Source organism: Cherax quadricarinatus, chromosome 23 (genome assembly GCF_038502225.1).
Source record: "Cherax quadricarinatus isolate ZL_2023a chromosome 23, ASM3850222v1, whole genome shotgun sequence".
NCBI classification, from domain to species: domain Eukaryota; kingdom Metazoa; phylum Arthropoda; class Malacostraca; order Decapoda; family Parastacidae; genus Cherax; species Cherax quadricarinatus.
In genome coordinates this window covers 16,195,517-16,209,991 of record NC_091314.1, presented here as the reverse complement: position 1 = coordinate 16,209,991, position 14,475 = coordinate 16,195,517, and the positions used below count along the sequence as shown (strand labels likewise).

Genomic DNA, 14,475 nt, shown 5'->3' with positions numbered 1-14,475 from the left:
ATGATTTAAACCTATGATCCTATGATCAGCATCTACTTCTCTGATGAGTGTTCCTTACTCTTTTGTGTTCATTCATTTGTTTTTCCTATTACTTGGTTTGAGAATGAATAGTTTTTGTACCGTATTCATAATTGCTTAAATTTACTGCTGGTTTGATTTCATATGTACATACCCCCCGTCCCAGAGAGAGAGAGAGCGAGAGAGAGTGAGAGAGTGAGTGTGAGTGAGTGTGAGTGAGTGTGAGTGAGTGTGAGTGAGTGTGAGTGAGTGAGTGTGAGTGAGTGAGTGTGAGAGAGTGAGTGAGTGAGTGTGTGAGTGTGTGAGTGTGTGAGTGTGTGAGTGTGAGAGTGTGAGAGTGTGTGAGTGTGAGAGTGTGTGAGTGTGAGTGTGTGTGTGTGTGAGTGTGAGTGTGAGTGTGTGTGTGTGTGTGTGTGTGTGTGTGTGTGTGTGTGTGTGTGTGTGTGTGTGTACTCACCTAGTTGTACTCACCTAGTTGAGGTTGCAGGGGTCGAGTCCAAGCTCCTGGCCCCGCCTCTTCACTGGTCGCTACTAGGTCACTCTCCCTGTACCGTGAGCTTTATCATACCTCTGCTTAAAGCTATGTATGGATCCTGCCTCCACTACATCGCTTCCCAAACTATTCCACTTCCTGACTACTCTGTGGCTGAAGAAATACTTCCTAATATCCCTGTGATTCATCTGTGTCTTCAACTTCCTGCTGTGTCCCCTTGTTACTGTGTCCAATCTCTGGAACATCCTGTCTTTGTCCACCTTGTCAATTCCTCTCAGTATTTTGTATGTCATTATCATGTCCCCCCTATCTCTCCTGTCCTCCAGTGTCGTCAGGTTGATTTCCCTTAACCTCTCCTCGTAGGACATACCTCTTAGCTCTGGGACTAGTCTTGTTGCAAAACTTTGCACTTTCTCTAGTTTCTTTACGTGCTTGGCTAGGTGTGGGTTCCAAACTGGTGCCGCATACTCCAATATGGGCCTAACGTACACGGTGTACAGGGTCCTGAACGATTCCTTATTAAGATGTCAGAATGCTGTTCTGAGGTTTGCTAGGCGCCCATATGCTGCAACCGTTATTTGGTTGATATGCGCTTCAGGAGATGTGCCTGGTGTTATACTCAACCCCAAGATCTTTTTCCTTGAGTGAGGTTTGTAGTCTCTGGCCCCCTAGACTGTACTCCGTCTGCGGTCTTCTTTGCCCTTCCCCAATCTTCATGACTTTGCATTTGGTGGGATTGAACTCCAGGAGCCAATTGCTGGACCAGGTCTGCAGCCTGTCCAGATCCCTTTGTAGTTCTGCCTGGTCTTCGATCGAATGAATTCTTCTCATCAACTTCACCTCATCTGCAAACAGGGACACCTCGGAGTCTATTCCTTCTGTCATGTCGTTCACAAATACCAGAAACAGCACTGGTCCTAGGACTGACCCCTGTGGGACCCCGCTGGTCACAGGTGTGTGGGTGTGTGTGTCCTCAGTTGTACTCACCTGTTTGTGGTTGCAGGGGTCGAGTCTTAGCTCCTGGCCCTGCCTCTTCACTGGTTGCAACTGGGCCCTCTCTCTCCCTGCTCCATGAGCTTTATCATACCTCATCTTAAAGCTATGTATGGTTCCCGCCTCTACTACGTCACTTTCTAGGCTATTCCACTGCCTGACAACTCTATGACTGGAGAAATACTTCCTAACATCCCTTTGACTCATCTGACTCTTCAACTTCCAATTGTCTTTGTGTCCCCTCTCTGGAACATCCTGTCTTTGTCCACCTTGTCCATTTTGTGCAGTATTTTATATGTCGTTATCATGTCTCCCCTGACCCTCCTGTCCTCCAGTGTCGTCAGGCCGATTTCCCTTAACCCTTAAACGGTCCAAATGTATATATATGTTCACTCGCGCAGTATCCCGAATTTTTCGAGAGAATTTTTTTTTTTTAGGAAAAAAGAGCATTTGGTACCCAGGTATCCCCAATTTTTTTCATATGGCACACACTGAGTGCACACACCCATTCTCTCATGTCTAGGTGACTCAGGCATGTCATGCCAATGTTGAATGAATGACAAAGGAAACGTATATATATGATTGGGGCGCTACACGAGACAATGTACATGTATATATATGTTTGGACCATTTAACCCATAAATGGTCCAAACGTATATATACGTTTTTTCAACATCTAAAAGTATGTAAAAAAATGTAGATCTTCTTTTTTGCTTTACGTTTGAAAACGTGTAAAAAAAACTTTCATCTACTTTTATTTTTTGTTATATTTGAAAATATGTAAAAAAAAGTAGATCTACTTTTGTAGCACTACGAATTTGAACGTCAATCTCTTTGGAACGTTTAAGGGTTAAGGGTTAACCTTTCTTCATAGGACATTCCCCTTAGCTCTGGAACTAACCTTGTGACAAACCTTTGCACTTTCTCTAATTTCTTGACGTGCCTGATCAAGTGCAGGTTCCAAACAGGTGCTGCATGCTCCAGTATGGACCTGACATACATGGTGTACAGTGTCTTGAACGATTCCTTACTATGGTATTGGAACGCTGTTCACAGGTTTGCCAGGTACCCATATGCTGCAGCAGTTTATGTGTGCTTCGGGAAACGTGCTCGGTGTTATACTCACCCGAAGATCTTTCTCCTTGAGTGAGGTTTGCAGTCTTTGGTCACCTAGCCTATACTCCATCTGTGGTCTTCTGTGCCCTTCCCCGATCTTCATGGCTTTGCATTTGGCAGGGTTAAATTCGAGAAGCCAGTTGCTGGACCAGGTGTCCAGTCTGTCCAGGTCTCTTTGAAGTCCTGCTTGATCCTCATCTGATTTAATTCTCCTCATTAACTTCACATCATCTGCAAACAGGGACACTTGTGAGTCTAACCCTTTCATCATGTCATTCTCATATAGCAAAAATAGCACTGGTCCTAGGACTGACCTATGTGGGACCCCACTCATCACAGGTGCCCACTGTGATACCTCATCACGTACCATGACTTGTTGTTGCCTCCCTGTCAGGTATTCTCTGATCCATTGCAGTGCCCTTCCTGTTATATGCGCCTGATCCTCTAGCTTCTGCACTAATCTCTCGTGAGGAACTGTGTCAAAGACCTTCTTGCAGTCCAAGAAGATGCAATCAACCCACCCCTCTCTCTTGTGTCTTCTGGTACTTTATCATAAAACTCCAGAAGGTTTGTGACACAGGATTTGCCTTCCATGAATCCGTGCTGGTTGGCGTTTATACTCTTGTTCCGTTCCAGGTGCTCCACCACTCTCCTCCTGATAATCTTCTCCATAACTTTGCGTAGTATACATGTCAGAGACACAGGTCACCTTTTTTAAAAATGGGAACTACATTTGTCGTCTTCCATACCTCAGGTAGTTGCCCAGTTTCAAGGGATGTGTTGAAGATTGTGTGTGTGTGTGTGTGTGTTAGAGTGAGTGAGTGAGTGAGTGGAATCTCGGTTTTCGTTTTCCCTGATTTTCGTTGAATTCGGTTTTCGACGACTTTTTTTGTCAAAGTTTTGTCCCAGGTTTTGTTGAGTTGACAGTGGTCTGCCACACCAGACGTGTCCAACTGCACCCACACAAACCATCCCGCACTTTTTGAGTCAGTCTGGCTTTGTTTCTTGTCGGTAGAGGGTGGTAGTGGTTGTGATGGTGGTAGAGGGTGGTAGTGATGGTGGTGAGGGTGGTAGTGGTTGTGATGGTGGTAGAGGGTGGTAGTGATTGTGGTAGAGGGTGGTAGTGATGGTGGTAGAGGGTGGTAGTGATTGTGGTAGAGGGTAATAGTGATGGTTGTAGTGGTTGTGGTGTTGGTAGAGGGTAGTAGTGGTTGTGATTGTGGTAGAGGGTAGTAGTGGTTGTGATGGTAGAGGGTGGTAGTGATTGTGGTAGAGGGTGGTAGTGATAGTTGAAGAGATAACCTCTCCTCCCTCTCCCCTCCTCGCCGTCTTCCATACGCCAATAAGAGTCTTCAATAAAGGTAAAAGTGATGTTAAATGTTCATTTATGCATTTCATTAATCCTTTATATTTATTTTCATTGTTTTCTGTATGTAAAACTATAGTTTTTCTCTTAAAAATATATTTTTTGCTAATGCTTTTGGGTGTCTGGAACGGATTAATTGGATTTACATTATTTCTTATCATTGTTAGTGTGTGCTTTCACTTTCACTCTCGTCAGAACTTTGTTCACTGTTATGTTTAACTTGTCCCAGAACTCTACTTAGCTGTATTGCTTCAGTTTTCATCGAGTTTAGTTTTCATCAGACTTTCTGGAACGAATTAATGACGAAAACCAAGGTTCATCTGTGTTTGTGTGTGTGTATGTATGTATGTATGTATATATGTGTATATATATATGTATATATGCATGCATGCATGCATGTATATATTAACACCCCTCTAAAGGAGGGGTGTTAATGTTGCAGTTTTATATCTGTAATGTAAGTGCATCTCTGGTAAGACAGTGATGGAGTGAATGATGATGAAAGTTTTTTCTTTTTTTTTGGACCGCCCTGCCTTGGTGGGAGACTGCTGATGTGTTAATAAAATAAAAAAAAATAATGTATGTGTTTATGTGTATAAAGTAAAATAAATCAAATAAGCTGTGAAGTAAATAATGATTGGATAATTGACAGCCAAAAGTAAAATGGATGTCCTCTACAGATAATGCTGAAGAGGAACGAACAAAGGAGTGCATCACGTGCTGGGGCCTCGAGACACAAAGAAGTTGTGTGTGCCACAAACAAGACACACCGATGTTCGTACTGTTCTTACTCCTCCACAAGGTCATCAAATCTTAAAAATCACATTCGTCTTCATACTGGAGAAAAACCATTTGCTTGTCCCCATTGTCATTATCGAGCTACTACAAACAATAATATGATATCACACATTCGAACCCACACAGGGGAAAAACCCTATTCGTGTAAAGTTTGCCCATACCGAGCAATAAATGTCAAGACATTGAAAAGGCATATGCTAACTCAACATTGTTATGTATGATGCTTATTACAATAATCAATTTTATTCACAATAAAATAGCTCCTTCCTAAGTACATCTGACTAACAGTATATAACCAAACAGTGGCTAGCTGTAATTGTCTCTAGCAAGTGTAGAGAGGGTGAAGAAAAGCTGGCCTGTCATTGACTGGGAGAACTGAAGTAATTACTTATTTGTAGTTATATAGTAGCTAGTCTTCAGTATTTAAGCTTATCATAACTTTTTTAAAATATCCAGTGGGCATAGCACTTACTACTCTTGTAACCCATTTCATTGTTTTATAACTGTTTATGGTAAGCTTTCTGATATTCTTTCAGCAGCTCTTCTAAATTTATTGCTTTGGCTTCTTGTAAATTTGAATTGGGTTACAAAATATTCCTTTTTAATTCTTTATTCCCTTTTAGAATTATATTCATAGTTTTTACCAAAGCGGCTGCCTCCTGCCAGAGCAGGATGACACATAGTAGAAAATACATTCACCAACATTCACTCACATGCCAGAATAACCTACCACTTATTTGATACACTTGCAACATCTCCCACATGGTTTCTCCAGTCTACCTGAATCCATAAATGTAACAAAACAGCTCCTTAACCTTATCTATAAGTCCTGCTCACTTGTATGCTTCATTGTAAAAACTTGGTCTACTCATCTTCCCTTCTAAATCCTCCCTGTTCTTGTGCAGTCCTACTGTCAGTCTTACCACTGACCCTTTCAGTAATAAATTTCAGTAATATAGTGTACCTGCAGACTTATCCTATCTGTAATTTTTGTATTCTATCCTATCCCCTTTTTCCTTGTACAGGGAACTATGTATGCTTTCTGCTAAACCTTTGGTACCTTCCCTTCTTTTAAGCATATACTGAACTAACTCCAAGCACTCCAATGCTATATCCTCACCTACTCTTAGTATTTCTGTCTTAACCCATCTATTCCAGTTGCTTTACCCCCTTTCAATCTACCCACTGCCTCATGCACGATACTATCCATCCTTTCCTCTCCTCCTACCTGCATGAAATCCCTGCCTCCCCTTTAACAGAAACATTCAACAACTTGTCAAAATATCCTCTCTATCTTTTCAGTACTTCAACCTCTCCATTATATGAAAATTTATTTATTAGGCTTTCTTAGTTGCTTTTGAATAATTTTTTTTTTTTTTATTTAGTCATTGTCATTGTGTGGTTGGGTCATATTTCATTATTTTGGTATTTGATAATGAGGGCCATAATAGAAGGTTGATAAACCTGGCATAGGTGGTTAAGTGAAAATTTTCCTGTGTCAGTGTTCTCTAAGCAAATTAGTTTAAATGAATTGTCATTATGGTGAGCACTTTTTTGGAATGGACATGCCGTAAACAACATCGATAACCAAAATATACCAATTTAAATACAGCATGTTTAGAGTGGAGGAGTTTTATTGCATTATTTGCTAAATGAACCTTACTCATGATCACCTATTTGTGATTAACTGTCACAGTTGCATTAACAGAGCTATGGTAGTGGTGTTGTCTGCAGTGTTTTATCACATGACTTTATTTTCCTGTTTTTTTTTTTTTATATATGTTTCAGTTTTTGTAGTACTGTATGTTACTCTTTAATCCCATGCCATTCCCACCCCTGCTCACCTGTTTCTGTCATTTACCTCAGTTTTACCATTGCTTCTGAAGCTGTGTAAGCATAATTATCATTCAGTTATAATGCAGTTAATGAGGTTAGTAATTTCTGTTCTTGCGAGCTGTAAGTCATCATTTATCCAGCCTTTGAACTATTCTCTTACATTTTTATGTCCCTTCTTGTACTTTCCAACAACTCTGCTTGAGTGCCTCCTTGCTCCCTCAGTTCCCATATTTTCTGTTCGCCAGTGCCACTGATTGAAAAATCGCGTGTTAATGCCTCATTACATTTTACCTAAATTATCCAGCTAACCTTTTCTTGATTGCTTCAAGGATTCAGGTCCTGAAGAAGGTATCTACCAAAGCTGCTTGATTATGGATGGTTGCTTATTAATTGTTATCTTTGTATGTGACTTGAGTTGGGTATTTCATTCTGTCTTTATTTGAAATTGCATTCTGCAAAGGTTCTTTAACCCCTTTGCTGTGCGTGCCATAGTACTACGGGTTTGAGGTCACTATCGGTGCCTTAGTGCTTCGCCATTAGCTCAGCTTACTCAGATAAACTGTGAGCTGTAAATTTGGGCCTAGATATGAGAGAATGGGTCTATGCAGTAAGTGTGCACCATATAAAAAGAATCCTGCAGCACGCATTGCATAATGAGAAAAAAAACTCTTGACTGTGTTTTTAGTCTAAAACAGCGACTTTGCGGTGTATTTTCTTATGGTTTTTATGTTTTTTTTCAGTTTCTTGGTCTCATTTGATAGAATGGAAGATACATTACAGAAATAGAGATGATTTTGAATGGTTTCAGGGCTGAAGATAGCTTGAAATGGAGCACAGAGTGGCGGAAATGTTCAATTTTTCAGATATTCAAGAGTAAACAAATTACGTCACTCATGCCATTCACGTCCAACTGGTGGGTCTAATATGCATTCACAAATGTGCTGATATTATTTGTACAATTATTACAATATTTCATAGCAGTAAATTTGTTTTTTGTGTGAATAAAAATTCAAAATTAAATTTGTGTGTAAAGCCTGGGAACACAAGTAATGAACAAAGGAAATGCTATTTTAATGCCAGGAATGCCTGCATTGTTTATTCTTTACCCAATTTTGAAACTGGAATATTTTGAAATTTGTTTGAAATTGGTCAGATTACCAATATCTAATCACCCTTATTTGGTAGTCAGAATAGTTAATTTGGGAATTTCTTGTGCTCAGTCGATAAAATGGAAGACATACTAGCAAAATAGCTAAGAATTTGGTGGAGTGGAACAGTGTAATTGGCCTAAAAGAGGACTTGAAGTGGGCAAAATTGCCAATGCATAAATATCACTGACACAGTAAAATTTACAAAAGCTTAAGTTTGCCAATTTTCCATCAAATTTCATACTTTTGGTTTCATTACTTGTGGAAGCTGTATAGTCCTTGTGGCTTAGCGCTTCTTTTTGATTATAATAATAATAATTACTTTTGGAAAAAGATTCTCTGTGAATTCATAATTTTTTTTTTTTAAATTCTTGGATTCTTGAGAGCAATTCTCACATTAGTGGTCAGGATAATGACAGGGTTAAGGAATGCAACTCAGATTACATGAGTAGTATTGGGCCCTTTTGCATCAAGCGTGTATAATTTGATCAGTATTTTTGCATAATGTTACAGTCATGTTAATATTTTTTCTAGAGTTAACAACTTGAAGATATTTATTTTTTATAATGATGATTTTAGTGTATTTCGTAATAATATGAAAGTAATCCTTCAAAACATATCTTGAATTTCTATGGGATTTACAGTGTATATTGAAAACTTTTATTTTCCTGATGTAAGACAATTATTTTTTGTTTGAATATAATTTCATTTGATGTACAGTATATAGTGGATCCTCGGTTATTAGCCATAATCCGTTCCAGAAGGTCGGCCTAAATCCGGAAAGGCTGAAAACTGAAATATTTCCCATAAGAATGAATGTAAATCCAGTTAATCCATTTCAGACACCCAAAAAATATTAACAAAAAATACATTTTTTAAAGATTAACTATAGTTTTACATACAAAACAAAAATGAGAAATAAATATAAAGCACAAATTTTAATGATAAATGAACATTACATACCATTATTGAAGACTCTTGTTGGCATATTGAAGAATTCAGGAGGGGAGAGGGAGTTGGGAATCCTCAACTCCCTCTCCCGTCTTTGTAACCCCTGGGCTACACTACACAGCCATATTATTACACTACACACCCATATTATTACCATGTTCACTGAGCTTAATTGTTTCTAACAGCTACCTTTAGATTCATTCATAAACAAAGGGAGAAGTAATGAGTAATTCATGCCGAGAATTGTAAACAAACACACATGAAGGGTGGTTACTGGGTGAGACGCCAGATTCACAGTTTTCTTTAATGCTGAATCAGTGAAAACGTAAAGTTTACTCTCCACTCGATAGCATATAAACATTGCATGTTTATATGGTATGTGATGTGTTTCTTATATAATTTTGAAGAAAATATCATAGCTAGATTAATGAAAATGTCTATATTAATCTAAAATAAGACAATGTTCCCATGAGTGATCATTATTAAACACACATCATGTATAAACATTGCATGTTTTTATATACTTACTACGAAACATGTTTCTTATATAATTTTGAAGAAAATATCATAGATGGAGTAATGAAAATGTCTATATTAACCTAAAATAAGACATTTAATGTGCTCAAGAGTGATTTATTATGCATCCACTGTGGCTGATCTCAGAAATAACAGCTGAAAACCTGGATAGAATTTCTGCCAAAAAAGCAGGCAAAAACCGAATTGGCCGATATCCGGAATGGCCGATAACCGAGGGTCCACTGTATTAATTCTGGTGGACTGCTAGGAATTACTGCCTATCAACTTTGAACTTCTTTCACTGTTTTAGGTTTCCTGTGCTGAATCAGGACTGTCCCACTAGTCTGAAACCCCTTTCATGCCAGACACAATCCAGTTAAATATTAAGTCGTTTGTCCTGTTTGGATGTTCCTCTGTCAACATGACTATTTAATCAGGTAATAAGCCATTGTTCCTCTACACTAGAGGAAGGTGATGGACATACCTCTTGTTTAGTACATAAACCTTGTTATGTAAGTCTGGTCTTAAGAGGAACTTTTAAAGAGAGGAAAATGAGGGCAAAACAGATGACTTGAAAGGAGGAGTCATTATTTGTTTCTGTACTTTAGTGTTTAGGGATGATGAGTTACTAGGTAAGACTTCCTTTGAACAATGGCATCTCCTGCTCACTAACTTGTCAAGTTATAAGATAGTGAAACTGTACAAAGAGGCCAGAGAATTAACTTGCATTTAAGCGGTCTTGGGTAATTAAGATTTATATGCAAATTTCAGATGTCATCATAACTGACAGTTGTCAAAACAATCCCTGAGATTAAACAATACTCTTCATTACTGATGGTGTGTATGCCAGTGCATGGCTAATGTCCAAGTTGGAAAGCAAGTAAATCAATATTAGCATCACATGTACTTATGGAGAGTAATATTGAAGTGATGTAACTCACAGTTGACACCACTTTCAACATTATTGTATGCAAATTTTGTTCCTGCAGTCAATGATATTATGTTCATGGGAGAGCATCACAAATAATAATGTAGCAAGTTAACCCAGATTCATAAAGTGCTGGTACTGTTTGTATATTACTGTGCTCATCAAAGCCTACATAGGTTAATGCAGTTCCACTGGATGATAAATTGGACATTAGGACTGTTCATTTACGTGGTTTACAAAGCATCATTGTTTAAGAAACTTTAATGGGTTTTACCCATCTTTCCTGTGTGGCTAAGTGTTAGTCAGGTTATGGAAAGTTTACACTGATCCTGTGGTTGTCTCCTTATATCACTTCAACCAAAAACACCGAGTTGACTCATGACCTTGAAATGCATTTGTCGTTCTAATATGATCAACAATAAGTTAACTGAGGGTAATATTACGCCAAAACAAGTCAAAACAAGTGTATGAAGTTTGGTATTATTAGGCAGAAATATAGTGTTCATGATTTTTCTGTCTTGCAGAGGAAATATTCTCATCTTCTCAGGATTTGTAAATGAGATTATCTGCATTTATATCCTAGCTTATCAAATTATTCTCAAGTTATTTTTATAATGCCTCAAAAGAAATAGGTTTATCCTAGACAGCTGATCAGATTCTTATCAACAGTTTTTATTATTCCCCAAAAGCAATAGGGTTATCCTAGATAGGTTATATAGTACCATGAAATGCCTGCTTTCCCATTACCACTACCTCCTTCGGTTTTAGGTACTTTTGGTGCGATTACCAGTGGTTTATCAGAACCAATACAACACACAGAGTACTTATACCACATTGTGAAGAATGATAAAAATATTTCTGTATTTTTTGGCACTGTTCATTATAAATATTATGCAGAGAATTCAGAGTTTGGAAATTAGGAGGGGGTATGAAGTCAGCAAAAGTATTATTGAGAGGGCTGAAGAAGGGTTCTTGAGGTGGTTTGGATATTTAGAAAGGATGAAGAAAATTAGGATGATTAGGAGGGCGTATAAATCTGGGGTGGAGGGAAGATGGGGTAGGGGTTGTCCTAAGAGAAGTTGGAGGGAAGGGATTTAAGGTTTTGAGCGCCAGGACGTGCAGCAGTGATTTGAGGCAAATGGTTTTTATTTGACATGCAGTTAGAGTATGAACAAGGCAGCATTTATGAAGGGATTCAAGGAAATTAGTCAGACTTGAGTACTAAGGGAGGGGGGGATGTTGCAGTTTGGCAGGTCATCAGAACTGGATGCTCATGTCCTTTGGTTAAGAGAGTGATTGAACGAGTGACCATGTAAGTGTTCTATTTGTTGGATCATCGTACCTTGGTGGGAAACAGCTGGAGTGTTGAAAAAAAAAAAAGCTTTGGTAAACCACAAACACTGCTGCCTCCACAGGTAAACTGCTGTGAATGGTGTTTAAGCTGCTGAGACACCATGTAATGGTCTAGAATTTAGGAATCAGTTTAGTGAATGAAACAGGAAAGGAAGCTAGACTGTGCTAAAATGGGTAACAAAATCCAGAGTTGTTTTTTTGGAGGTAAAATTAATTGGCTCAAATTACAAACAGTTCATTGAACCATTTACAGAAAGATGTTTTTCATTCTTCAAAATGTATTCTTATAGATGTCAGTAGTACTGATTGACTCTTACATCAAAATGTAAAAGGTATTCTCTAAAAGAGTGAATATTGTTCTAATAAAGTTTTATAGCATTTTTGGTGTATTATCTTTATGAAACTAATATTGATATATTGTAAAGTTATTGATAAAAATTGTACCTTGATAGTAATTAATTTGATTAAGTGTAGAAAACTTCTATATTGTAGAATTTATACTTTAATCTTAAGGCTTCATAAACTTTAGGAAAGATATTTATTTTTTAATTTTGAACAGACAAAGGATGAAATTTATTTTGCCAGTACCCTGTATCTAATTAGTATGAAAAATTAAAAATAAGTTTTTACATTAGTACTCATTTTTTTATCCTTTCAGTATTAAAAAGGTTTCTCTGAACAGAATTAATTAGTTAAGATTGTGATTCTGCTATTATATTTGATCTAGCATGTGTGGCAGAGGACCACATATTGGCCATTTCTCACCTAAAGGGTATTTTTAACACTGGCCATTTCTAGTCAGGGTTGGTGACGCAAAGATAGGTAGATAAGATTCCCCAGGTATAAGTATGCATAGTATTTTGCACAGCCTTAAAGCTAGTACAGGTCGGCCATCACTAATCTGGCAATCATTTATCCGGTTCCATCAGTAATATGGCATGAATTTAGGCTAGCATAATTTCACTGTTTGGTGGTGCTACTCGCTGCATAAGTCATTCCAATTTCCTTTTCGCCATTTATTGTTATAACCTGCTCACTTTTAGCCCTAGCCGTGGTTCGAATGAATAAAAGAAATGCTTCTCATTGTGTAAAGCACATATACCATACAGTGTCCATAAAAGATATGGTGGCCTTGAAGCCACTGTTGGTTGCCATGAAATCAGCTCACTCAGATAGTCTGTGACCAGTAAATTTGGGCATACATGTGAGAGAATAGGTCTGTGTGGTAAGTGTGCACTGTATAAAAAAAAACCTGCAGCATGCATAATGAAAAAAAAACTGAGACTGTGTATTTGGTGTAAAACTGTGACTTTGTGGTGTATTTTTGTATGGTTTTTATGGTTGTATTCTCTTTTTTTTTTTTTTTTTTTTTTGTCTCATTTGATAGGATGGAAGATATAATACAGAAATAAATATGATTTTGATTGGTTTCACTGTACCTTGAAAATGAGCTCAAAATAGCGGAAATATTCGATTTTTGCTGATGTTCAAGAGTAAACAAATGATGTCACCATCCAATACGTGTCCAACTGGCCAGTCTAATACGCAGTCATGAATGGGTTGACATTATTTATACAATTATTACAATAATGCAGTAGTCTGCATAACAGTAAATCTTCCATTTTTTGTGTGAATAAAAATTCAAAATGGAAAGCAAGCATAATATAAGAGGGGCCTGGAGCCGTGACTAATGAACCGAGAAAACATTATTTTAGTGCCAGGAATGTCTACATTGTTTATTCTGGACCCTATTTTGAAACTGGCATCTCTTGAATCTTGTGTGAAATGGAACAAATTACTGATTTCTGACCACTTTATTGGGTAGTTGAAGTAAGTAAATGGGCGTTTCCTTCTACAGGATAGAAGGAATACTAGCAAAATAGTTTTGAGTTTGGTAGACTGGAACAATGGAATGGGCCAAAAAATTGGGTGGGCATATAGTGGGTGATATCGCCAATGTGCAGATATCGCCATTGATGTAAGTGTATTCTAACCTAACCACTCTGTAATCCAGCAAAATCACTAAATCTGGCACGCTGCAGGTTTCGATGATGCTGAATTAGTGATGGTCAACCTGTACTAGTATTAGCAGTATAGCCGCTCCACACTTAACGACGGAGTTGTTCCTAAGACCGTGTCGGTAAATGAATTTGTCGCTAAGTGAGGAGCATACTATAATGGTAGTGGGTTTGTGTCAACCATCTTTGACATTGTTTCAATATCACCTTTACATTATTATAACATTTCTGGTACAGTGGACCCTTGAATTTCACAATTACATAATCCATTCCAGAGAGTCTTGACAAAAGGCGAAATTTACAAATGGCGAAACCATTTTCCCCATAAGAAATAGTGCAAATCGAATTAATCTGTTTCAGACACCCAAAAGTATTACAAAAAAAAATACATTTTTTAGAGATTAAATATAGATTTACAGAACAATGAGAAATAAATATAAAGCACTAACAAAATGGATAAATGAACATTTAAATCACTGTTACATACCTTTATTGAAGACTCTTGTTGGGAGAGGGAGAGTGTTTGGAGACAGGACAAAATACTTAAATATGACGAGCTAATATCAGCTCAAAAAAATGGCTTATTTATCTATCACAATTCATCTCATATGACATAATAAACATTATTAATAACATAGAAACATGATATATACTCTAGCATGAATAAGAAATGTCATTATGTATGTCTCGAGTAATGGTGGTGTGTTGTTGTTGGGGTTATAAAGGCCACTGAGAGCATAAGCCATACATATATTAGTGGTAGGGTGGCAACAGCAGAGGCCACTACCACTATTCACACAAGCAATGTACGTAATTTATGAATAAGAAATATTTACACTTATCTTGGAGGAGATACTGGCAGAGGGCGGCGTATATTGTCAGTGCCCTATATACCTCAAACAACAATGGAGGAGTTAAGTTTCGTGTCGTCATTTTTCTAT

At 37.8% G+C, this 14,475-nt stretch overlaps 1 protein-coding gene across 17 annotated transcripts in view; it reads left to right on the top strand.

Annotated features, from left to right (window-relative positions):
• The window catches only part of LOC128685738 (zinc finger and BTB domain-containing protein 7A), a 653,624-nt gene that overhangs the window by 326,070 nt on the left and 313,079 nt on the right, over nt 1-14,475 (top strand). For 2 of the 17 annotated variants that reach the window (XM_070087970.1, XM_070087958.1), the window contains one exon: nt 4,667-12,150. The exons of 14 other annotated variants lie outside the window; for them this stretch is intronic. In XM_070087970.1, the coding sequence (XP_069944071.1) occupies nt 4,667-5,005 (339 nt within the window). In that variant the 3' untranslated portion in view covers nt 5,006-12,150. Of the gene's footprint in view, nt 1-4,666; nt 12,151-14,475 lie in introns of those variants that run through there. One more of the 17 variants, XM_070087979.1, reaches the window with a different exon arrangement.